General features: G+C 42.2%; 1 protein-coding gene across 4 annotated transcripts in view; it reads right to left on the reverse strand.

Moving 5' to 3' along the window:
* The window catches only part of LOC126457117 (matrix metalloproteinase-14), a 158,497-nt gene that overhangs the window by 2,892 nt on the left and 129,321 nt on the right, over positions 1-26,284 (reverse strand). Inside the window, exon 9 of one of the 4 annotated variants that reach the window (XM_050093170.1) lies at positions 4,351-4,487. In XM_050093170.1, the coding sequence (XP_049949127.1) occupies positions 4,372-4,487 (116 nt within the window). In that variant the 3' untranslated portion in view covers positions 4,351-4,371. Of the gene's footprint in view, positions 1-4,350; positions 4,488-22,851; positions 25,849-26,284 lie in introns of those variants that run through there. The other 3 variants (XM_050093171.1, XM_050093169.1, XM_050093172.1) reach the window with 3 other exon arrangements.

Raw genomic sequence — 26,284 nt, forward strand, 5'->3', positions numbered from 1 at the left:
TCTTAACGCTTCAGTGAGCACTACTTCCACATATCATTCATTTCTGTTTCGTGGATGTGGATGCACTGGACACAATTTAGTCTGCTGATTAACGTTGATATAATTCAGAAAGAATCCCACACCTCTAGCCAACGTCGCTCTCGGTTTAGAGGTATCCGGTTCGATTTGCTGTGGTGGAAAAAATTTTCACCAGCACCGTTTGGCGGAATGCGAATTGTCGGACTTTGAAACTATGTCATCGATAGAATTCCAAAACTCTCTGTAGTCGCTCAACAACTCAGAGCAGGAGACGCTGTTTGTGCTGATCTGTCATTTGGACAGGACCTGTTAGAGAACGTATTTTCACACAAGCGACATATCATTTGGCGCCCCTTCCCAATCAAACTAAAAACTAAACCACGTCCGAACAGATGTCGGAACGCCCAGAGGTACCCAACGACCGCTGTATCATTCTCTGCCGACAGGCGTCACTGGATGCGGATATGGAGGGGCATGTGGTCAGCACGCCGCTCTCCCGGCCGTTGTCAGTTTTCGTGACCTGAACCGCTACTTTTCAGTAAGTAGTTTCGCAATTGACCCCACAAGGGCTGAGTGCAACCCAATTGCCAACAGCGCTCAAAGACCCGAAGTCTCACCCATCCGAGTGCTAGTCAAGCCCAACAGGACTTACCTTCGGTGATCTGGTGATCTGACGGGAGCGGTGTTACCGCTGCGGCAATACCGTTGGCGTTGTACCTCACCTTGCCAGATCTTAATACCACTGAGAATAGTTGGTAGAGTGGACCAAACGGAGCAGTCATCACACCCACAAGCTGGTAGCTGTGTGATTATCATTGAGTGGTTTCAGCTGTATATGGCACATATTAACACTATGCCACCCGGCGACACCACAGTGGTGTCGTGAGCGTAGTATGGCGTAGTGGTCGGAGACACCTATTTAGTATCTTTTGCATTCTGTTGCTGTTTTGTTTAGATTCAAAATGTTCAAATGTGTGTGAAATCTTATGGGACTTAGCTGCTAAGGTCATCAGTACCTAAGCCTAGCACTACTTAACCTAAATTATCCTAACGACAAACACACACACCCATGCCCGAGGGAGGACTCGAACCTCCGCCGAGACGAGCCGCACAGTCCGTGACTGCGGCGCCTTAGACTGCTCGCCTAATCCCGCGCGGCTTTGTTTAGGTAACAATAAGTTAACACGACAGCAAGTTTTTTGTTTTTAGAAGTACTTGTGCCCTTTCATCATGGCGGACGAAAGAGACAATAGGATTATTTACGATGAATGCGCGGACGTCTTGTGTGACGTCCCGGATGACTTCGCCGATTTGGAATAAGACATTGGATATCAAAAAATGAGAGATAAGCAGAATTGTAGGAAGATAGTGAAATACGACCAAGAAGAATTCGGCGAACGCTATGGTTGCCAACTGATTCAGACGAAGAAGACAGTGCACAGTGGTCAGACTTTGATTTACCGAGGACCAACAATAAATTTGATGGATTCCTGGGTCCAAACATATTTCCCAAAGATAAACAGAACGTCGAGGATATCGTAGAATTATATATTGGGAACGATCTAATTGATATATTAGCAACGAAACTAACAAGTACTAGAGTCAAAATTGCAATGGAAGGAAACTGGATTAAAAAATGCCAAATTTGTCGACGTAACGGGACCCGAACTTAGAAAATGGTTTGGGCTTGCCATCCTTATGGGAATTGTAAAAAAAGCACGAATCGATGATTTTGGTCAATGAATCCGTTGATAGACACACTGATATTTCGCAAAACGATGTCCCGCAACCGATTCAGACAAATATTAGCATTTTTCCATTTTTCAGACAGCAACAATAAACCGGCTAATGCCGACCGGCTTGTCAAATTGGAATTTGTAATTGACCATTTTTCCAAAAAGTAAGAAACGAAACTTCCTGGCAGATTAAAACTGTGTACCCGACCGAAACTCGAACTCGGGACCTTTGCCTTTGGCGGGGAAGATCCGTTCACTCAGTTTTTTATTCCAGAGGGTAGCTAACCCTCTGACCGAGCACGCTGAGCTATCGTGGCGGCATCAACTGAGCTACCCAAGCACGACTCACGCACCGTACTCACAGCCTTACTTCTGCCAGCACCTCGTCTCCGCAAAGTTCGCAGGAGAGCTTCTGTAAAGTTTGGAAGGTAGGAGCTGAATTCTTCTTGGTCGTATTTACTATCTTCCTACGATTCTGCTTAACTTTCATTTTTTGATATCCAATGTCTTATTCCAAATCGGCCAAGTCGTCCGGAACGTCAGACAAGACGACCGTTCATTCGTTGTAAATAATCATATTGCCTCTTTTGTCCGCCATGATGAAAAGGCCCAAGTACTTACAAAAACAAAAAACTTGCTGTCGTGTTAACTTATTGTTATCTAAGCAAAACAGCAACAGAATGCAAAAGATACTTAAGTGCTGTCGCCGGCCACTGCGCGATACTATGCACACGACACCACTGTGCTGTCGCCGGCCACTGAGCGATACCATGTAGACGACATCACTGTGGTGTCGCCGGCTGTTGACCGCTGTTTCGCGCACGACACCACTGTGGTGTCACCGGACGGCATAGTGTTAATATGTGCCATATACAGCTGAAACCACTCAACGATAATCACACAGCTACCAGCTTGTGGGTGTGATGACTGCTCCGTTTGGTCCACTCTACCAAATAGTCACAATGGTATTAAGATCTGGCAAGGTGAGGTACGACGCCAACGGCAGAGGATGATACGGCGGTCGATCGGTACCTTTGCGCTTTCGGACACCTGTTCGGACGTGGTTTAGTTTTTAGTTTGATTGAGAACGGGCGCCAAATGATATGTCCTTGTGTGAAAATATGTTCTCTAACAGCACAAAAAGCGTCTCCTGCCCTTAGTTCTTGAGAGACTACTGAGAGTTTTGGAATTTTTATCGACGACATAGTTTCAAAGTCAGATAATTCGCATTCCGTCAAACGCTGGTGGTGAAAATTTCTTCCACCACCGCAAATCGAACCGGATACCTCCAAACCGAGAAAAGCGTGCATTAGCGACGTTGGCTACAGGTGCGAGTTTCTTTCTGGACAGTATCAACGTCACCCAGCAGACTAAATTGTGTCCAGTGCATCTACATATACGCCGGCCGCGGTGGTCTCGCGGTTCTAGGCGCGCAGTCTGGAACCGCGCGACTGCTACTGTCGCAGGTTCGAATCCTGCCTCGGGCATGGATGTGTGTGATGTCTTTAGGTTAGTTAGGTTTAAGTAGTTCTATGTTCTAGGGGACTGATGACCACAGCTGTTACGTCCCACAGTGCTCAGTGCCATTTGAACCAATCTACATATACGAAAGAGGAATCGTATGTGGAAGTAGATATCACTGAAGTGTTAAGAGTAAGGCACACAGTTTTAATCTGCCAGGAAGTTTCCTATTAGCGCACCCTCCTCTACAGAGTGAAAATCTCATTCTTTAAAGGAACGTTTAATCTAAGTCAAAACATCTCATCTGATGAAGGAATGATACCGTGGCGTCGACGGTTAAATTTTAAAGAGTACAATCCGTCGAAAATTACGAAATATGGCATACTCATTCGGTTGCTGTGATTCGAGTACGGCATACATTTCCTCATTCAAGATATATTCCGGCGCTGGACATCCATTAGCAAAAATAGTGATGGAACTATTGACGCCTTCTGACGGAAAGTGGCATCACCTCTCCAGGGATAATTATTATAACAGTGTAGAACCTGCAGATAAGTTACTTGAAAAGAAAATTCGAGTTTGTGGAACGATACGACAAAATAGAGGATTTCAGGAAAACTGAAACGCGCAAAAGTCAATGAGTTTGAAGCTTGTCATCAACGGAAAGGTGAGAAGCGGCCAGCGACAATCCAAGTTAATCCGAACCAGCGCTGTCGGGGCAAAGCGAATAAATTTGTACGAGATGTGCGGACGGCCAAGTGTGAAGAAGCTTGCGGACTGTCTTGTTCGCCGACAAGAGGCTGCGTTGCACGGTATTAGTCGGTTCAAATGGCTCTGAGCACTATGGGACTCAACTGCTGAGGTCATTAGTCCCCTAGAACTTAGAACTAATTAAACCTAACTAACCTAAGGACATCACAAACATCCATGCCCGAGGCAGGATTCGAACCTGCGACCGTAGCGGTCTTGCGGTTCCAGACTGCAGCGCCTTTAACTGCACGACCACTTCGGCCGGCGCACGGTATTAGTGTGGTGGCATTTGACAGCGACTGGATTTTTGTCCGGAGTGCTTGCTTACTTCCTCCTCGCTTGATTCTACCCTATCGGCGGCGGCTCGGCTCGGCGCGGTACGTACCTGAGTCGGGCTACTGGTGAGCTAATCGCAGGCGCAGAGCAGGCCGGCGTTCCCTCGCCGCCGCTGGACCGGACGCCTCCTGCGGCGCCTGGCGCGCCGGTTCTTGTTCCTCCGCTTCTTCCTGCCTGCTGTCTTCGCTGCAAATGAAAGAGGGCGGCTGTAGCGCGGTTTGCATGCATATTCAAAAACTTTATCATACTCTCTATATCTGCAGACACACCCTGCATATTTATGGCGTCTAACTCTGAATGCAAATATACCACTAATTGCATGAAATACAATCCACAGTACCTGTCTGGCTAGCATTTTACTATTCCCTTATTTTAATGAGCGCTGATACTTTACGATGAAGAAGGAAAACAATAATAAAATTTGTTTGGTTTTTAGGGTTCCCTACCTAAAAAGGTAAAAACGGAACCCTGATAGGATCAGTTTAAATGAACAGATTGTTCATTCTGTTCTTGAATCATTTTCAGTGTGGTACTTGAAAATGGCCAAAGGCCAAAAGGCCATAACGCCAAAAAGCCATATATATGCAGGGTGGTCCATTGATCGTGACCGGGCCAAATATCTCAGGAAATAAGCATCAAACGAAAAATCTACAAAGAACGAAACTCGTCTAGCTTGAAGAGGGAAACCAGATGGCGCTGTGGTTGGCCCGCTAGATGGCGCTGCCATAGGTCAAACGGATATCAACTACGTTTTTTTTTCTTTTTTTTTTAAATAGGAAATCCCATTTTTAGTATATATTCGTGTAGTACGTAAAGAAATATGAATGTTTCAGTTGGACCACTTTTTTTCGCTTTGTGATAGGTGGCGCTGTAATAGTCACAAACGTATAAGTACATGGTATCAGGTAACATTCTGCCAGTGAAGACGGTATTTGCTTCATGATACATTACCCGTGTTAAAATGGACCGTTTACCAATTGCGGAATAGGTCGATATCGTGTTGATGTATGGCTATTGTGGTCAAAACGCCCAACGGGCGTGTGCTATGTATGCTGCTCGGTATCCTGGACGACATCATCCAAGTGTCACGTCCACCGTGCTTTCCGACGGACTCGGGCAATTCCAGCAGGACAATGCGACACACCACACGTCCAGAATTTCTACAGAGTGGCTCCAGGAGCACTCTTCTGAGTTTAAACATTTCCGCTGGCCACCAAAGTCCCAGACGTGAACATTATTGAGCATATCTGGGATGCCTTGCAACGTGCTGTTCAGAAGATATCTCCACCCCCTCGTACTCTTACGGATTTATGGACTGTCCTGAAGGTTTCATGGTGTCATTTCCCTCCAGCACTACTTTAGACATTAGCCGAGTCCATGCCACGTCGTGTTGCGGCACTTCTGCAAGCTCGCGGGGACTCTACACGATATCAGGCAGGTGTACCAGTTTCTTTGGCTCTTCAGTGTACTATGAGCGTGAGAGGTGCTTCTAAAGTCGGTCGTGCCAGAAGGGCTGCATCTGCTATGCTTTTCTTAGCTACTTCGAACGTGTTATCCAGTGACTCTGGTCACTGCTTGACATTTTATCTTTAACCTTAGGACCAACTAAAGCTGAGATAAGAGACTCTTAGACTTCTGCTACATGAAGTAGGTGACATCGATAAAAGTTAATGACTCGCAGGAATCTTCGCAGTCTATTAGCAGTTTCTGGCCCTGGGATACTTAAAATAGCTTCGACTTGCAGCAGTAATGGCAGTGATCCGCATGATGATACGAGGTGGCCTAAAATGGTAATCTTTGCCTAGCCATAAACACACTTTAAGGTGTTCCTCATTACCCTCTATTTGTCAAGTCGTTTTACCTCAAACTGGTGCTGTTTGTGTTCATCTGCGGTTTCTGAAAAAATGATAGATATGCAAAGCAATAACGCAATCCTTATGAAACTAAATCTATAAACATTTGCCATGTCTACGCAGCATTTCTCAATCCGAACATCATACACAGGATTTCATATACGCTAAACGGCGTTATAATGGCCGTTTTCGGAATGTCTCTTTCAGCTACATGAATATGGTTCAAATGGCTCTGAGCACTATGGGACTTAACTTCTGTGGTCATCAGTCCCCTATAACTTAGAACTACTTCAACCTAATTAACCTAAGGACATCACACAAATCCATGCCCGAGGCAGGATTCGAACCAGCGACCGTAGCGGTCGCACGGTTCCAGACTGCAGTGCCTAGAACCGCTCGGCCACACCGGCCAGCCACATGAATACGTGTCTATGCTGTTGCGCGATTAGTACGCTAAAGACTCTTACCAACATAATGCAAAATTATGATCCCTCAATAGAGGAACAGAGTAGCGACAAAGTAGTGTCCTATCATTCAGCGCATAGTAATCACCACATGGTCAACATGCACCGTTCTTCTTTGGTTCTAAATGTAGGTGTGACAACGAGGGTCAGCTAGGTGGGCGAATGATGCCTTCCTTCAATACAGTATTAATTTCCGCCTTGGAAACGGTATGTCGATTAGGGGCAAGACGTCTGGGTCTTCATGAAGTCAGTGGACCTGCAATAGTGTTGGTATAATATGTAGTGTTGTGACATACCTTTCGTGGGGCTCCAGGAGGCATCGTGATACCAGAAAACTGTTCTAGAAGTTTAGCGTACCCATTGCCCTTTGACTGGATCAGTTTGGCGCAATCTACTGTGCGCGCAACGTTGGAATCCATAGGCAGATATCCCGTTGACGTAGCCTATTGCAAGAGCTTTGGTGACGTCTGGCAGCAGAAGATAATGCGCTAAAAAATCGTCTCCGATTATTGGTTCGTTCACAACCACTACTGTGAAATTTCACGCCAAGGCAGGTCCTGCTCGGTCTGCTGAATCCCATACGTCGAGATAGTTAAATTATTATCCGCGGAAAACCAAAACGAGGTGGCCGGTCGGTATTTGTGTAACCGGGCCCACGGGAAAATACGTAGGTCAGAACCGGTGTCCACCAAAAACTTGGGTCCTGTCATGCGGCCTGTAGTGGAGAGGCGCAAGGACTACGACTGTATATTTGGAGCAATTAGTTTCTCCTGTCTTTTACCACTGAGGAAGGCACACGGCAAAGTTCACTTGTGTGCCCGGTCTCTGAACTTCTCGTACCAACACAGGTCTGTCTGGGGTGAATTGTCGGCTACTGGGGAATTCGCTGGGGAACGACTTCTCGACCTTCTGGAGAACCATCCTTTACCATTCCGGTCAGAGACCAGTTCACCCATGTGCTGACTCAGCGCGTGGACTGTGTTCATGAGACTGTCACAATCCGCTCGTGTGACCACCGACGTTGTTCCAGGACAAAAGGTCGGTGCTATCGCGTCCTGATCCGCAAAGGAAAACATTCTTACAGGCCACTGCCCCATCACTTGCGTCCAGTGCGTGGTAGCGCGCAAAAACGCTTCCACAGGAATGATCAGATGTGGTACCAACACTCCAAGCAAGTTAGATTAGGATTTTACGTCCTCTAGACGACAGGATCATTAGAGATGGAATAAAACTTTGGACAGGACAAGGGTAGGGAAAGAAATCAGTTGTGCCTTTTCGAATTATCCGTACTTAAACGATGTACAGAAATCACGGGAGACCTAATTCTAGACCTCCTCAGGGGTATTGTTCGCTGTCCTCCAGAATGCGAATCCAGTCAGCAATGCGTCGACTCAACTAATCGAGAAGAAGCCCTGCTACTTGTCACTGCCTGGTGAGTGGAGTGTCCGGCATCGCCTGCTGAAACCGCATTTACGGGTACACTGGCAGATTTACAATCGGTTCAATTCCCATTGACCAATTTCTCCTCAGCCTGCAAAACTGTAGATACACTATTACCTATACATATTGGTTGTTCACAAAATAACGAACCAAATTTAGAAGTCTAAACTACGTGGCCCTGCTGCAAATTCTTAACTAGGTCCTACGATGTCATCTGCCATCTACGATGTTCAGTTATCTCATGCTCGATTGAAGAAGTTGCTTTAGTCTCGAAGGATAGAGCTCTGCTGTTACGTCTGTGTGGCGTACAGAAACTCTAGTCAGAATCTCTGACTTTCGCAGGCAGTGTCTTCCTGCTCAGACGTACACTGCATCTTCTCTGTGTTTTCAGAACATCGTTGTGAGGCAATGTAGTAAGCACGCACAAGGAGACTGGATTTAGCCAATAATGTTCAAGTCTGGGAACTTTGGTGACCAGCGCCGGCCGAAGTGGCCGTGCGGTTAAAGGCGCTGCAGTCTGGAACCGCAGGACCGCTACGGTCGCAGGTTCGAATCCTGGCTAGGGCATGGATGTTTGTGATGTCCTTAGGTTAGTTAGGTTTAACTAGTTCTAAGTTCTAGGGGACTAATGACCTCAGCAGTTGAGTCCCATAGTGCTCAGAGCCATTTGAACCATTTGGTGACCAGCGGAAGTGTTTCAACTCAGAAGAGTGTTCCTGGAACTACTCTTTGGCGATTCGGGGCGTGTGGGATGTCGCATTATCATGCTGGAATCGCCCAAGCCCATCGGAATGCACAATGGGGATGACTGGATGCAGGCGATCAGGTGATCAGACAAGATGCTTAAGTGTGTGTCACCTGTCAAAGTCGTATCTAGACTTATCTGGGGTCCCACATCACTACAACTGCACACGCCCCACACCAGTGCAGAATCTCCACCAGCTTGAACAGTCACCTACTGACACTCAGAGTCTATGGGTTCATGAGGTTATCTCCATACCCGTACACGTCCATCCGTTCGATACAATTTGAAGTGAGACTCGTCCGACCAGTAACATGTTTCCAGTCATCAACAGTCCAATGTCGGTGTTGACGGGCCCAGGCGAGGCGTAAAGCTTTGTGTCGTGCAATCATCAACGGTACACGAGTGGGCCTTCGGCTCCTAAAACCAATGTCGATGATCTTTTGTTGAATGGTTCGCACGTTGACACTTGTTGATGGCCCAGCATTCAAATCTGCAATGTTTGCGGAGGGGTGCGTTAGTGTCACGTTGAAGGGTTCTCTTCAGTCGTCGTTGGTCCCGTTCTTGCTGGATCTTTTTCCGGCCGCTGCGGTGTCGGAGGTTTGATTTTTTACCGATCTCCTGATATTGATGGTACACTCGTGAAATGGTCGAACTGGAAAAGTCTTCACTTCATCGCTACCTCGGAGATGCTGTGTCCCATCGCTCGTGCGCCGACTGTAATACCACGTTCAAATTCACTTAAATCTTAATAACCTTCCATTGCAGCGGCAGACACCGATCTAATAACTGCACTAGACAAGTGATGGCTTATATAGGCGTTGCGACCGCAGCGCCGTATTCTGTTTCCATAACTCTGTATTTGAATATGCATGCCTATACCAGTTTCTTTGGTGCTTCAGCGTATTTGTTCTACATGTCTGTGGACAAAGGACAACAGAAGTGGCTTGAGGAAAAAGAATCTGACCATGGCTACACACATCTCCCCATGCAGAGAGAACGCTAAAATCTGAACAAAACAACCACTTGCGTTGTTGGCCACAAAGTGTATGTGGTGGAGACTACAGTCAACACAATTTCCGCGGTATTTTGCTATACGTTAGTTAGTGTTGTGCTGAACAAGTGTAACACGGTCCTGTTCTATTGCTGCTTCTAACATAACTGTGTAGACACTATTCCACGCCAGTTTCATTAAAAACACAGTTGTGACACTCGTGGAGGAATGGAGCTTGCCATTGGTCGAACCAGGATTTTTCTTTTTCTTTTGCTAAGATATACCTCTTTGCCCGTTTTGGGGTCACTAGCTGTTGCGTGTTCTTGTGGGTGAGAAAATATATGGTTTGAACGTTATACAGCTCTATACTGATTTATTGAACAATGAATTAACGTTTATGGTAACGTTTATGGCAACGTTTACGTATGGGGTGATATTTCGACGCAGGCAGAGGCATGGCCTGAAGAAGGTACAGATAATTTGCAGACAAAAATTTGTCTTCCAGTTGTTTGTTCGGTTAACGGTTTATCAACAACCAGCGTTGAACTTTTTTCTTAACACGATCAATAGAAATCACCTGTCGCTGGGATAGGCAGCCTCGAACGGTTGTTATAAGCACCCGCACGGAATACTTCCTGGTGTAGAGACACATTTCGCTACATGAGCCTTCAAAGGAAAAATACATTATGTTTCAATCTGACGATAAGCCACGAAAGTATTGTGAACTGATGAATGATATGATAAATATACCAGTACATCTAGGCATTCTAAACGCCTTTAAATTCCTCTCCATTCTCTTTCAAGTACAAAACAGTGTGTATGGTACCATTGCATTCAAACTCTGTTTTCATTTGTTCGTTTTAAGAGATGCAGAATCATACACGGGAGAGATGGGCACACTGCAAACTGACTGTCGAGGTGTGTGGTTGATGGACGGCTCCAATATTTCCAACCACATCAGAAGTTTAACTGACATGTTCACATTCAAACAAAAATAGGTATATATCTAATGTAACTAAATTAACGTTAAGAACTGTTTTAGTCTGATAAATGTAAATGCAAAATATTTATATGAAATAAAGATCATATACTGTAGCTGTAAGTAAAACAGTATCCCAGGAGACAGTTTTTGAATTGTGGCAAGGAAATGTTGTTCTGAGGCTAGTTAGACGTAATGTCCGGTAATGTCTGCAAGAAAGTATACTGCCTGCTTAGTCAGGATGGTGGCAAGGGGGGGGGGGGGAGGGGGGAGGGGCTATGGGGGCTATAGCCCCCACCCTACATGGCGTATCATATTACACTGGATAATATGACTTCAGAAATCAGCGAATATATAACTTCAGAAATCAGCGAATATATTTTTTATAAATATGTAGCAATACAGGTGGCAATGTATTCAAAACACCTTTTAACAAAAGAATAAGAGCGGCAAATAACTTACTATCTAAATCAATAAACATCATTTAACTTAAAATAGGCATCTTGTTATTTATTAATTTACATTTTTTACCCTGAACTCCAAAACAGTTACCAAAAACTACTTTAAGCAACACCAAATTTTACCAGTTTGTCGGTAGAGGACCCCAACTTTCCTTTTGTTAAGCCATATTCCATTCCCTCAAACCCCCTCCCGCTGCTGCTACGGTCGCAGGTTCGAATCCTGCCTCGGGCATGGAGGCGTGTGATGTCCTTAGGTTAGTTAGGTTAAACTAGTTCTAAGTTCTAGGGAACTGATGACCTCAGAAGTTAAGTCCCATAGTGCTCAGAGCCATTTGAACCAAAGAAATTTCTGAAAAAAAAAAAACAAATAATTGCAGGGGAGTCAAAAAGTTCAACAAAAGGGTTTGGAAAATGATTTCGGTCAAGGTGGGAGACGCCAGGGTCATAATAGCCAATGGTGAGCGGAATTTAGATTTGAATCGCGCAAAGGATTGACTGTAAAGTTCACTGTCTTTCATCCCCACGGGAAGAACCATCCTGTACCGAACTGTTTTTATGAACTTTTCGGGGGAAATTACCATGGAATGACAAAAGAACTGTCCGTTTTGTCGTGTTGCAGTTGGGACTATTAAATATTAAAAGATTTAGCACTTTCACTTCGAGCGAGAATTTAAAGTCAAGTTCTCGTCGGCGGATGAACAATAAAATTTGAGATTACAGTCCAACAACATTTGACATTACAATTATTCGTTCCAAATTTGTATAGTAAATAAGGGGGCACATATATAATTCCAAAGAATGGAACATAAATCAAGCAAAGTATCCGTGTGTAAGGGTTAACGAAACTCACTTGTTTGAGGTCTTCATTATTCGATTACCTTGTGCGGCTAGGAAAAAATTAATTGGTAAATTCTGGGACAATATCCAAGAATGAGTAAAAAGTTTAGTCTAGTCAGATTGTCTATACATGTCTCAAGGGAATTCTAGTAGTTAATCAAAACCAAATTATGTAAACAAGAGCCAAATGTTACGAAATGAGAAGGGAAACAGGATTCATTAGGTGAATTTTGGACAGGTCGTGGATAAATATGTTAATAATGTTATAGGATGCAGGCGAGATTGTCAGCCACAAAACCAAAGATACCAGCGACAGGACAGGCCACTTTCGAGAAATAACAGGGTTAATGCCAGTATTGGGCAGGACGACGACGAGGTGCCATACCCCAGTAGAATAAGCCAGTAGTAGTTCACCATATCAAAAGTGGTCTAAATTTCCAATTTTACAGGTACTGCTGATGAAGAAGAGACCTTAACTTAGGAGTGCAAAGAACGACAGGTATGCAATTTCGTATTTGTTCGATATCAAGGATGACAGGACTAAGAGACGAACTAATGGAGGAGACGGAAATGAAAAACGCAATTCAGACTAGGGCTACAGTGAAGGATAGAAGACAAGAAGTATCCAATATTGTGTTTATTGACTATAAAAAGATGTTAGTTTCATTAGTAAGAATTTATGGTAATGAATAATGGATAAATAGGAGAAGTTACGATTCCAGTGAAGGAAATAACAAAATCAACCGACAGTGTGGTACATGGGCAAGCCTATACGAATTTCCGAACAGAGTACATGCATTTCCAAGTGTGCTATCACAAGTAGATTAAATATTTGACGTGGTTTAGACTCGCTGTGAAATAATGAAGTGAGTATGCCTATTGCGAAATGAAAGAAAAGTATAGAATATTGGAGGAGAAGAATGGGAATAAAATTTAGTAGCGATCTTGGGGACTTTCCAGAAGATGCAAATAACGTCTGGATAATTACAGCGGAACGTAGTTATGGTGATACTAACATAGTGGTGCAAGGAAGATACAGAGGAGAAATTTATAGAGTCCCAAAATTTACAAGATAGAGGAAGCTGTTATAGGGGGAGGAGTAGAAGAATTGGTTATGGGACAATATGGGCTTGGTAGCAGGAATGAGAGAGGAGAAAGATTTATTGACTTTTGCAAGAAATTTCAGCTAGTAATAGCGAATACTCTGTTCAAGGATCACAGAAGGAGGAGGTATACTTGGAAAAAGCCAGGAAATATGGAAGATCTCAATTAGAATACACCATGGTCAGAAAGAGTCTCCGAAATCAAATATTGGACTTTGAGGAGCGCCCAGCAGCAGATACAGACTCAGATCGCTGTTTAGTAACGATGAAGGGTAGGCTGAAGTTCAAAGAGACTAGTCAGGAAGAATCAATGCGCAAAGAAGTGGTATACGGAACTACTAAGGAAAGAAGCAATACGCTTAAAGTTGGTGGGTATAGATACTGCGATAATGAATAGCTCAATAGGCAGTTCAGTTGAAGACGAATGGACATCTCGAAAAAGAGCTATCACAGAAGTTGGAAAGAAAAACGTAGGTACCAGCAAGATAAGTGCAAATAAAACCTGGGTAACAGAAGAAACACTTCAGTTGATCGACGAAAGAAGGAAGTACAAAAATGTTCAAGGAAATTGAGGAATTCAGAAGTACAAGTCCCTCAGGAATGAAATAAATAGGAAATACAGGGAAGCTAAGGCTAAATGGGTTCATGAAAAATGTGATGAAATCGAAAAAGAAATGATTGTCGGAAGGACTGAGTCAGCACACAGAAAAGGCAAAACAACTTTCGGTGAAATTAAAAGCAAGGGCGGTAAAATCAAGAGTACAAAGTGAATTCCTCTGTTAAATGCAGAGGAGAGAGGAGATAGGTGGAAAGAGTACACTGACGGTTTCTATAAGGGAGACAATTTGTCTGATATGATAGAAGAGGAAACAGGAGTCGATATAGAAGAGATACGGGATCCAGTATTAGAATCTGAATTTAAGAGACGTTTGGAAAACTTGAGATGGTTCAAATGGCTCTGAGCACTATGCGTCTTAACTTCTGAGGTCATCAGTCGCGTAGAACGTAGAACTAATTAAACCTAACTAACCTAAGGACATCACACACATCCATGCCCGAGGCAGGATTCGAACCTGGGACCGTAGCGGTCGCTGGGCTCCAGACTGTAGCGCCTAGAACCGCACGGCCAAAACTTGTGATCAAATAAGTTTAGGTGGAAGGGACAGATAACATTCGAGCAGAATTTCTAAAATCAATTGGGGAATTGACAACAAAACGACTATTGATATTGGGATGTGGAATGTATGAGACTGTAGATATACCATCAGACTTTCGGAAAGATATCATGCACATAATTCTGAAGATAGCCAGACCCGACAAGTGCGAGAACTATCTCACAATCAGATTAACAGTTCATGCATCCAGGTTGCTGACAGGAATAATATACAGAAGAACGGAAAAGAAAACTGAGGATCTGGTAGTTGACGATCACTTTGGGTTTAGGAAAGGAAAGACATCAGAGAGGCACTTCTGACGCCGCTGTTGATAATGGAAGAAAATGTGAAGAAAAATCAAGACAATTTCATAGGGTTTGTCGACCTGGAAAAGGCACTCGGATGTGTAAATTGGTACAAGATGTTCGAAATTATAATAAGAATAGGGGTAACCTAGAAGGAAAGACAGGTAATACACAATACGTACAAGAACCAAGAGGTGACAATAAAACTGGCAGACAATAAACGAAGTGCTGGGAGTAAAAAGGATGTAAGACCGGGATGTTGTCTTTCGTCCCCAGTGTTCAATCTATACCTCGTAGAAAATATGACGAAAATAAAAGAAAGGTTCAAGAGTGAGATTTAAATCCAAGGTGAAAGGATATGAAAGATAAGATTCGCTGATGACATAGCTATCCCAGTAAAAGTGAAGAAGAATTACAGGAAGACGGAAGAACTACAGAAAGACGAAACAGTGAGAAGTATCAGGAATGAGAACAGCGAGAAACTTAACATCAGGATTGGTGATAACGAAGTTGATGAAGTTAAGGAATTCTACTACCTAGGTTGTAAAATAACCCATGATAGACGGAGCAAGGAGGACATAAAATCAGATTAGCACTGGCAAAAGGGAAGAAATTTCTGAGACTGGACGTTTGGAGCACAGCACAGCATTGTATGGCAGTGAAACATGCACTGTGGAAAAACTAGAAGAAAAGGGAATCGAAGCATTTGAGATGTGGTGCTACAGGATAATGTTGAAAATTATGTGGACTGATAAAGTAAGGAATGAGAAGGATCTGAGAGGAATCAGCGAGGAAAGGGACACTGACAAGAAGAAGGAATAAGATAGTAGAGCTGTTAAGACATTAGAAAATGACTTCCATGATACTGGAAGCAGCTGTAGAGGGTAAAAACTGAAGAAGAAGACAGAGACTGGAATACGTCCAGGAAGTAATTGAGGATTTGGTTTCAGTTAGAAAGACAAAAAGATGAAGCAGCTTCAGCGGCTATTACATTAGTATCGACATGTGTTCTCTGAGAGGTCAATAGTTGTTAGTTGTTAGTAGCCACAGTTTAGTGGCGCCAGGGTACAATATGAGTTCACTGAGGGGTTATAGCGTTAGTGTTTCATCTGTCGCGTTCACTGGCGTTCAAACGGCACTCGGGAGGCCAGCTTGTGCAGCTTCTGCTTTGGCTCTGAAAGCAGTAACTGTGCAGAGTTTAGAGATGAACTGTGTTTGCAACGTTCATTCTAGGCTAAAACCATGCTCTACCGACGAGTATGTACGCCTTCTGAACAGCTTCAGTCATTCAAACTGAGTGACATTGTGACCCAGCGGGAAAGTGGACAGATGTATCGACGGATTGCTGCGCGTGTTGGGCGCAATGTACCAGTAATGTGTCGCTGATTTCAGCGGTGTTGTGTGGAAAATTTCCTCATCTGCAGGCCAGGTTCTGGATCTCCACGTAATACAGACATACGCCAAGATCGACGCACTGTGCGAGCAACAGTGGCAGACTGAACATCATCCAGGGACGAAATCTCAGCACATGTTGCATTTGCTGTATTGTCATGACTACCGGAAACTGTGTGATTGTAGTGGGACTGAGATCACATGTACCTCAGGCCAGGCTACCACTGTCACCACGACACCACCAAATATGGCAGCTCTGATATCGTGAAAGAGTTGATTGAAAAGTGGGATGGTGCTCTGTTGTCTTCAGCAACGAGAGTAGGTTCTGTCTGTATGTGCGTACTGGACATAAGCGTGTGGCGACATGCCTATTCCAGAATGCATTCGCCCACGACACACAGCTCCCATCCCACGTTTCATCTCATGGGGGGCCATCAGTTACAACTCATGGTCACGTTTAGTGTTTCTGCAGGTCAAAGAAACCAAGTCCACTACATTACTCAGCCTTTTATTCCCATGCCAGCGCCATTTCTTCTACAGGAAGGTGATACACTTTTCCCAACAGGACAAAGCACTTCTGCATACGTCTGCTGAAACGCAACTTTCTCTTCCTGGTGCACAACAGCTGTCCTGATCAACAAGATCACAAGGTGTCTCGCCTATTGAACATTTATGGGACATGATTTAATGGGAATTCACTCGTTTCCCAGAGCCTGCAAGAACTATTATTGAATTGCAACAAAAGGCGCAAGATGCTTGCCCCAGTCTAGCACAGGAAACAGCTTGGCACCTTTATGGTCGTTTGCATTCAGAATACACAACAGCATTGCCACCAGAGGTGGGTATGCTGTATAATGATGAGAGTGCTTGTGAACTTTGTAGTGTAACACTTGCGCCTCATTTGCTCTGAATTTATCACATCCTCCTTTTACGTGTCATTTCGTGTTCTATAAAATGACTTTGTCCGTTAGGGGTCGCATTTCTTTCTAGTAGTGTGCATACGTAAACTGAAATGAAATAAAAGGCGAACTTTTTCTAATCGGTAGCCTTGAGTATTGGAGAGATTATTGAAGACAAGATATATCAAACGCTAGAGTGGAACATTACTGAAAGGCAACTGTTTATTTAACAACCCAGCGGTTCTTGTAAGAAAGCCCAGTGACGATGTTTATTTAGTGCTAGAGGGAACGACTCTGAATCACTAAACTGGGGCAGAGAGAGATAGCCCACTCAACACCAAAGCGTGATATATTTTAGCTGTATGTACTATACTGATTCTACTGTCAGGTTCCACTTGCTTTAGACTCATAGAAGTGAACAATGGTCCTGTTTAATGGTAAAAGTTATAAAGCTGAAGTTTTACCTTTCAGGCTCAACATTTCTCACGCTAAATTTATCAGAGCACTTGACACAACGTTAGGTGAGGAGGTACAGTCAAAGTTGGTAATATACACTGAAGAGCCAAAGAAACTGGTACACCTGCCTAATGTCGTGTAGGGCCCTGCGAGTAAGCAGAAGTAGCGTAATACGATGTGGCATGGACTCGACTAATGTCTGAAGTAGTGCTGGAGGGAACTGACACCATGAAACATGCAGGGAAACCCATAAATCCGTTAGAGTACGAGGGGGTGGAGATCTCTTCTGAACAGCAGGTTGCAAGGCATCGCAGTTATGCACAATAACATTCATGTCTGGAGAGTTTGGGAATAGCGGAACTGTTTAAACTCAGAAGAGTGTTCCTGGAGCCACTCAGTAGCAATTATGGACGTTTTGGGTGTCGGATTATCCTGCTGGAATCGTCCAAGTCAGTCGGAATGCACAATGGACATGAATGGATAGAGATGATCAGACAAGATGCTTATGTATGTGTCACCTGTAAAAGTCGTATCAGGCGCCCCACGCCATTACAGAGCCTCCACCAGCGTGAACAGTCCCCTGCTGATATGCAGGGTCCATGGATTCATGAGGTTGTCTCCATACCCGTACACGTCCATCCTCTCGATACTACTTTAAACGAGACTCGTCTGACCAGGCAACAATTTTCCAGTCATAATGTAGGTGCTGATGAGCCCAGGCTAGGCGTAAAGCTTTGTGCTGTGCAGACATCAAGGGAGCAAGAGCGGGCCTTCGGCTCCGAAAGTCCGTATGTATGATGTTTCATTGAATGGTTCGCACGCTGACACTTGTTGGTGGCCCAGCACTGAAATCTGCAGCACTTTGCTGAAGGCTCACACTTCTGTCATGTTGAACGATTCTCTTCAGTCGTCGTTGGACCCGTTCTTTCAGGATCTTTTTCCGGCCGCAGCGACGTCGGAGATTTGATGTTTCACCGGATTGCTGATAGTCACGATACACTCGTGAAATGGTCGTACGGGAAAATCCCTACTTCATCGGTACCCTGTAGATTGCTGTCTCCCATTGCTAGTGCGCCAATTATAAAACCTCGTTCAGACTCACATAAATCTTGAGAACCTGCCATTGTAGCAGCAGTAACCAGTCTAACAACTTCGTCAGACTCTTGTTGTCTTGTATAGGCGTTGCCGACCGCACCGCCGTATTCTCCCTGTTTACATATCTGTGTATTTGAATACGCATGTCTGTACCAGTTTCTTTGGCGCCTCAATGTATGAGGGTAGTATTTTGATTGCCACAAAGACCTGATAGGAGCATCTGGAAGCACTGCAGAGAGTTTTGGAAACGCCCAAGAAAAAGATGTATTAAATTGGAGCAGACACATTTCCGTTATGTTGAATTGATATTTATGGGCCCCTTAATCAGTAATGATGGTATTAGCCCGAATCCTAAGAAAAAAAGATGCTGTCATGAAATGCGCAGAATCTAGGCCTAGAAAACATTTAAAATATTTCTCAACCTGATCAGATTTTGTATACCAATGAATCAATTACTGAAATAGGTTTAGAAATGGAAACAGGCTGATAAAATAAATGTTTTGAGACTCGAATATTTTGGCCAACCTGAATTCACCAAGGAATTACATACAGCAACATTTGCCTTGGGATATGGCATTGAAGCTGAGGATATCAGCTCGAAAAGGTTGAAAATCCAGTAGGTTGACACAATAGCATTCACTAATCGTTTGTTCTAGTATTGTGAATGTACCTATTTGGTGACAGAAAAAGAAACATTCACAATGACTTGAGTTTTGAAGAAATTCCAAATTTGTTAGTTAGACACAAAATGATAGTTCACTCAGACTGTATAGTCATGCACAGTACGTTACAAAATAGTGTCTTAACTTGATGAATGTAATTGTTACAACAGTTTAACATTCACATGGTACATACAAGTAGTGAAATCAATAAAATAGCTTATGAATTATTTAAAGTGCCTACAGGGACAGAAAGTAATACTAATCTTTTGATACATGAAATTTGGGTATAGTTTTCTGAAAGTAGTTGATTAAACCAAAGAACTGAAAGAACTGGTGCTTAAAATTAAGGAAAAACGGGGGGTCGGCCCACAGGTTAGAAGAACTGTTTGTAGAAGTTCTGGCAAGCTCTGGAATCTGGTTTCTGAAAGAAATGTTTGCAGTGAATGAGAAATGTTTGCAGTGAATGAGGCTGTATTGTTTACTAGAATAAATCACTGAGTATCTTATATAATACTCTTATATAAGGTATACATATTGATTTTGTGTACATATTGAATACGGTCATTATGAGTCAAAGAAATATATGAGTCACTTAACATAAGTATTACTGCTTCAGAGGCTTGAACTGCGTTGTTTGACAAGTGAGAAAGGTTTGTAATTTATGTTAAAAGGATAAATGTAATAATCATTGGGTAAAATTCACTCATTAAGCAGTTGTGCCTAAAAAAATGTGGGGTTCTTTGCTTTAGAGTTATATGGTCTGGGCTACGATTCATATTTGCAGGACCCAAGACACAGTCAAAGTTACTGATACTGTATTTTGTAGTTAAAGCAACAAGTGAAATCGTAATACACATCCTGCAGAATGAGTCTTTCCAAAGGTGTGGAAACCATGAAGTTACTAGCAAAAATTTTCAAAATCTTCTCAACAAGCTGAGTGTAAGTCATATATTAATTTCAAAGTTTCACCCTAAAATAACCCGTCAGACTGTGTCACAAGAATGACTGAAATGTTCCTTTGTGTATCATTCATTATATCTATAAGAGTGGTAAGGCAGGTAGATGTCAGTACATCATGCAGACACCATTAACTTTGCGATGTTATCATGCTGCTTAATAACATTTCACAGTTAGTATCACATTCTCATTCTTTAAATGAAGTCCAACTCTGGCTCTCAAACCTGTTAAACATGCTTCCTCTAAGAATGTTATGTAGTATGTTGTGTATATACAATGTCCTAGTGATTCTTATATATTTTTTGTTGGAGTACTCCTTTCATAATTACAATACATCATTGTGCATTCTAATTTACAAACTGAGCTGTTAAATACTGATCTGTACTATATTATTTTCTGTGTTGCTTGTTCACTATGTACTCTATGGTGTACTCTTTCTAGAACATATATAATATTTATCTGCTTGTGTTATGTACAACGAAGGTATAGTGTTAAATGATGATGCTTAAATGCTCTTCAATCAACAAAACACGATTGAGGTATTTAATAATTAAAGACAAATTGTTATGTTATAACACTGCTGTTTAGATGTACTGAATGATGAAAGTACTGATAGGTGACCATTTTAGGTACTGTTCCAGAAATGTTCTGGTATCAGAGCAACATCAGAACTATAGTACACACAACAAGACAGTATGTCCTATGTCAAATGTGGACAAGCCTGTCACCCACCTAATCATCTGCGAAATATCTATGCCTATGTAGAGCACTCAGTAAGTTACAGCACTTTCTTTCTCACTTCCTGTATATTTATTACCCTAGCTACTTCCCTTGTGTTCATCTACTCTTAAGGGGAAAATGTCTCTCCTCTTAGGTAAGGAGAACAGCTAAACATTGTGTTCAACATCAAGGTCATTAGAAACTAATCTCATATCAGTTGGTCAAGGTATTTTAGCAATTGCCTGAACTGATTCAAGGAAATAATAGAAAATGAAAACAGGATGGCCACGCAGAAAAATGATCATGTGGAAAGCTGAGTGACATTCTCTCCAAATGTGAGACAACCTTGATCAGTCATTTTGTTGTTGTGAATTCAAGCCCTTACTACTATGTGCAGAATTGTGCTCTGTGCTTGTTGCTTCTATTCCAGATTATCATTTGTGACTTTTCAGCTTTGCCTGGCACATGTTCAAGAAAGGTTTATTGCTTGCTAGACATGGTCTGAATAATATTCTGAAGCAGCAGTCTCTCAGGTGACTATTACGAAAGAATGTTGACAGAAAAGTGCTCTTCATGACCTTCAGCCTTCATTTCTCAAGTGCATTTTTGTTTTTGCCTTCAGTGATGCGCCAGTAGTAGTGTCGAACACTTAAGTATAATGTCCCCCATAATTTACCATTTAATTGAATTTTGCTAAAATACGAAGTGTATTTTCGTGACAGTATGCTAGCATCATGTGTCTCCCTAAACTGACATTTCAAAATTAGTTTTAAAAGAATGTGAAAGAAAACTAAAATTGTTGTCGTTCCTTCAGTAGTAGTGTCATGTTTCATGTTCTTCTTACTGTGCTATGTAAATTTTATCCACTGGTTAGCATAAAAATAGTGCTCATATACAAGTAAGATGAGTTTCTAAAATATTTTCCCTTCCTAGCAACATCTCAAAGAGAGTGTTTTATTCTGTTGAAAAAGATCCTTACTCTTTGGTGTACTTTTTCGTACATTCAATTATTAAGTTAAATACATATACACACAAATCTGTGCTTAGTACTATTTTTTTTGTAGCCCCAGTGTCCATATATAGACACATTATATGTATGCATTATGTATCAACATTTACACTTTGTAAATCAGGTCGACTTTTCAAATATCACTGTGATACAGTACTTCTGTGGAAAAAATTATTTACCTTGAAACAAATAGTTTGTTAGGTGCTGTGTTATCTATATTAATACACTGAATTTTAAGCATACAAAATGCATCCACAGCACAGGTACATAACTTATTTCATTGTGTTTCTTTGTCTTTATTTTTAATTCAGTATCATTTTTTCAGATTTTCTACCTGCCCTCAAAATTATTTCAGTTGCTTGACCTATGATGTACTCCAAACTGATTAATTTTGTATGTTAGGTGCTGTGTTATCTGCATTAAAACATTGAACATGCAACACTGGTATAAAGAAAAGATGTATTACTAAATTAAAAACGTTGTATACTTTCTAACCATAATTTTTTGTGTTTGATTGATTCATCACTATTGACATTTTTACCTTCCGTCTCTCAACTCCTTCTTAAGACAACTGTAGAGAGTTATTACTGAAATCCTTGCAAAGATAAACAGTTCATGTTCGAACAACTAAAATGAACAAGATGTAGATCAGTGTTAAGTGTGTAATGTCTGAATTAGATCGCTGGATCTATTTCTTGATGGTTAGTAACTTAGTTCAAGGAGCACTATCAGAAAACTAGCTGTGTGATACTTTTTTTATACTTTTTCATGCATAGTCTAGAACACTGTACAATGAGCTACAACAAGCAAGCTAGGTAGGTGTGATAACCTGTACTATACAAATAGGTTTTCATTACTGTAATATAAGTAGCACAATTATAAACTGTTTGACTTTCTACAGTACAATCATCAGTTGATGTAAAATGCAGAGATTTGTTTATTGGTTCTATACTGTATTTCGAAATTACTGTGTGACATTAAGCACTATGAGAAAATGAATCTGCAAAGGGAATAAGAAAGACAGATACTTATTTAAATTTTTAACAAAATATTTTATTATATTTTATAATGTACATAACTTTTTAATGAATGACATTTTCACAATAAAAACGTTCATCGCATTATTGTGTCAGGCATAATCTGGCACAGTGGTAATACTGTACCTTGGTTTATTGTGTTTCAGACAACATGTTCGGTGTACAGCTGTTCGCTAAAAATGAAATCTAAAACACTGTTTTTAATCATGGGTTTACTATTGTTTTTCAACTTTTGTGCTCTACTATCAACTTTACAGACATTACATACAGTCAGATTTATTCGTCTGCCGCCCTATTCGTAAATATCGCTTTGTTGGCAAATATTGCTTTGTTGGCAACGGCGTTGTTGCAGTCCAGAGCCCACACGCGCTGGTGGAGTGGTATTGTCAGATGCACACAGGACATGTTGTCGGCGCAACTTCTAGGAACATGTGCATTCAGCACAGAGGTTATACACGTGAACATATACATAAACAATGCTCTCAAATGCAGGGCCGGACAGTGGCAGAGCTGCAAACCCCGGCTGGCGAAGTGGGACTATGGCCTGTCACAAGAACAGTGTTCAACACCTGGAATCTCTCTTTAAGAGCACTCCTCAGAAAACGTCCACCAGGAGACATTGCCTTAGTTACCGCCCCCGAGATCTAGTCCAAACACTATGTCACTGTCCGACCCTGCCCAATCATAACATTACAATGTACAAAACACATTCACACAAACATATACATAATATATATATACAAAAATAATCACAGTTCGTGGTATATTTCATTTCATTTCATATGTTTGGATGGAATGCAGAGCAAACTTTGTCCACTTTCTCACCAGGCATGTTTTCCCCACTTTTTATTGTCTCAGATGGGTCAAGATTGTGGAAGTCCCTATGGTTAATTTTATGTTATTTGTTCTGTAAGGTTACCACTGATTTAATCGCCTTAGACATAAGAATACGTTCTCCAGAGATACGCAAAGCTTTTGCACTTGAGAGCAAAATATTTTACATGCTGCCCTATTGATTTAAAACTGTTGCGTGGAGTATCCTGGTGAATATGTGAACATTGTTGGCCGACGAGCTGCATTAAAACATGGAGGCGACATAATTACAAACACTCTCCATTCTTCAACGACCGCTTTCGCCCCTCTCTGAAGAGGAGGCAAGCAAAGGCACATCTGGCTATTCTCCCCAGTTAATATGTTCCCCCTGAGTTTCCAGAGGCACTGCTACCTCAATCCTGAGTAGAGCACTTAAAAACCCCTTCATCGTCCCTTATAGGAGCATGTTGTGCTTCTTAGAATCCGACTGAGAATTACGGGTATGGAACTGAGCACTCATCATACACGCACTTGCGCTGTCTTCCTCTCTGAGTAAGCATTTTTTGTATTCCCTACAACAACTTCAGACACATTAAAACCAGGCAGCAGGCGAGATCTGCTCATACTGTTGAAATATATGTATACTTTTTCTGGGAAAAATATAAAAGTAAACATTTGTGTTTGCACTGATCCTTCACGCTATTCGTTTCTTGACTAGCTTCAACAGACATTGGTGGGCTATAAACATGAATTCTCGCGCTACAAAGCGTCGTGGAATGATTAAGGCACAACTGTGAAGATTTTCTGTTCCGCAGAACTTAAATATTCAGAAACTAGTTTATATATTTTCCTCGAAATTACTTAACTCATACAAAGTTTACAATAACCACTGTAGTATTAAAAATCTTCCTGAGAATTTCGAAATGGTCCTTCTTCTCTACAGTTACCGGATTTGACTTTTCTAACTCTGTAACGTCCGCAGCAGCAGACTTATGAGATGAGTAATCTCGTGATCCGTGTCTGAAATAAGTAAGGATCCATTCAGTACATTACAAAAGTGATAGTAATTAGGCACAGGTTTATTCTGGGACGGAGAATTTTGTACTTAGTCTTGTCTCCAGCATGCGTTAGTAGTTTCAGTTGTGAACATTTACAGATGTGACGGGTCAGTGCATTGTTTTCATCTTTTATGGGCAACAACGTGAAAAATCTGCAGCGAATCAATTAAGTCGAGGAGCCTTCCATAATATTTATTGGTGTATTTAGTGCCGAGTACCATCTACAGCCATGTTAATATAAAATGAAGCAGTTTGTATAGAAATATTGTCATATTTATGTAGTAAAATAAATGTTTGATGCCTCTCTGTTCGGAAGCTGTTCGTTTAACTCCTCGACTCACTTCATCGCCCATCTACTAGTTATCCAGATCCACTCCAGGTGCATTGTGATAGTTACATAACGTGCTCAGAACCGACACAACATGCTCGATGCCTTTTACACTTACAAAAACAGTGACTCTTTACACCTTACCCCGAGAGGGTTACCAAGTCTCTTTATCTTCAGTCGTGGCCATCTCAAAGCATGACGATCCATCGTCATGCTGAACTGAGAACAACTTCGTAGTTCACAGCCGACTTCTTGTTGGCGCAAGAAAGATGTTGTAAATAAATTAACTTACAGACTAGTGAGAGGAGAGGGAGGGTATCGTGTGGTGGTGGTGGTGCTGTGGTAGAGAGACAGTTGTCGTGCGATCCGTGACGTCTGTGCAAGTGGCAATGTGCAGCCGAGGTGTGCTAGTGCGTCAGCAGATGTCCGGGCATCGCCGCGAGGAGCGCTGCCGTCGCCGTGATTGCCACAAAGACCGGCAGGGGCGCCTTCGTCGCTGCCTGGTTACCAAGGTTGGCTCTGGTGTCCCGTGGTGGCTCCACGTTGCTATCGTCTGCGTATGACACACGATCACAACACATGACTCGTGACTCTCATTAAAAGCGAAAGGACCGCCAGCGGTCCTCTCGAACAACCCCCTCTCTTTCTGTCTGTCTCTGTCTCTCACTTCCCGTTTTGCATCTCTTTGTTAGCGCCAAACGCTTGCAAATGTTCAATCGATGTTATTTTCATGGCACTGAGAATTTCTTTACTTAACAACAGGGCGTTCCAGTCCTGCATAAGTTGCGTCTGGAAATTAAAAAAAATGAGCCTGTTTTATGTGTACGAGTTACTGCCCGTGTTTTTTTCTGTTTTGTTGTTGTTTTTGTTCTAGTTGTTCCGGAGCATTCCTCCGGGTATGAAGTTCTGCTACTAGTGTGTAAGTGCGACTAGTGTTTGATTTGTTTATGTGCGGGTGACACAAAGAAAGAATAAGACGAAAAGAATGTGCAACAGACTATGTTCAGATGCACGAACAAATAACGTACATGAAACTAAACACATAACAGAATTGTGAAACCATGCATTTGGGGCCGATTAATGACATAAGAAAATTTCCCATTTAGAACCTGGGATGACTGTAGAATATGAAATTAAATGTAACAAAAATTTTCATCGTATATACTAAATAAATCTCTCCTACACACGAAACGTTAACACACTAGTTTCACAGCATTTATAAAAC

Source organism: Schistocerca serialis, chromosome 2 (assembly GCF_023864345.2).
Source record: "Schistocerca serialis cubense isolate TAMUIC-IGC-003099 chromosome 2, iqSchSeri2.2, whole genome shotgun sequence".
Classification (NCBI taxonomy): domain Eukaryota; kingdom Metazoa; phylum Arthropoda; class Insecta; order Orthoptera; family Acrididae; genus Schistocerca; species Schistocerca serialis.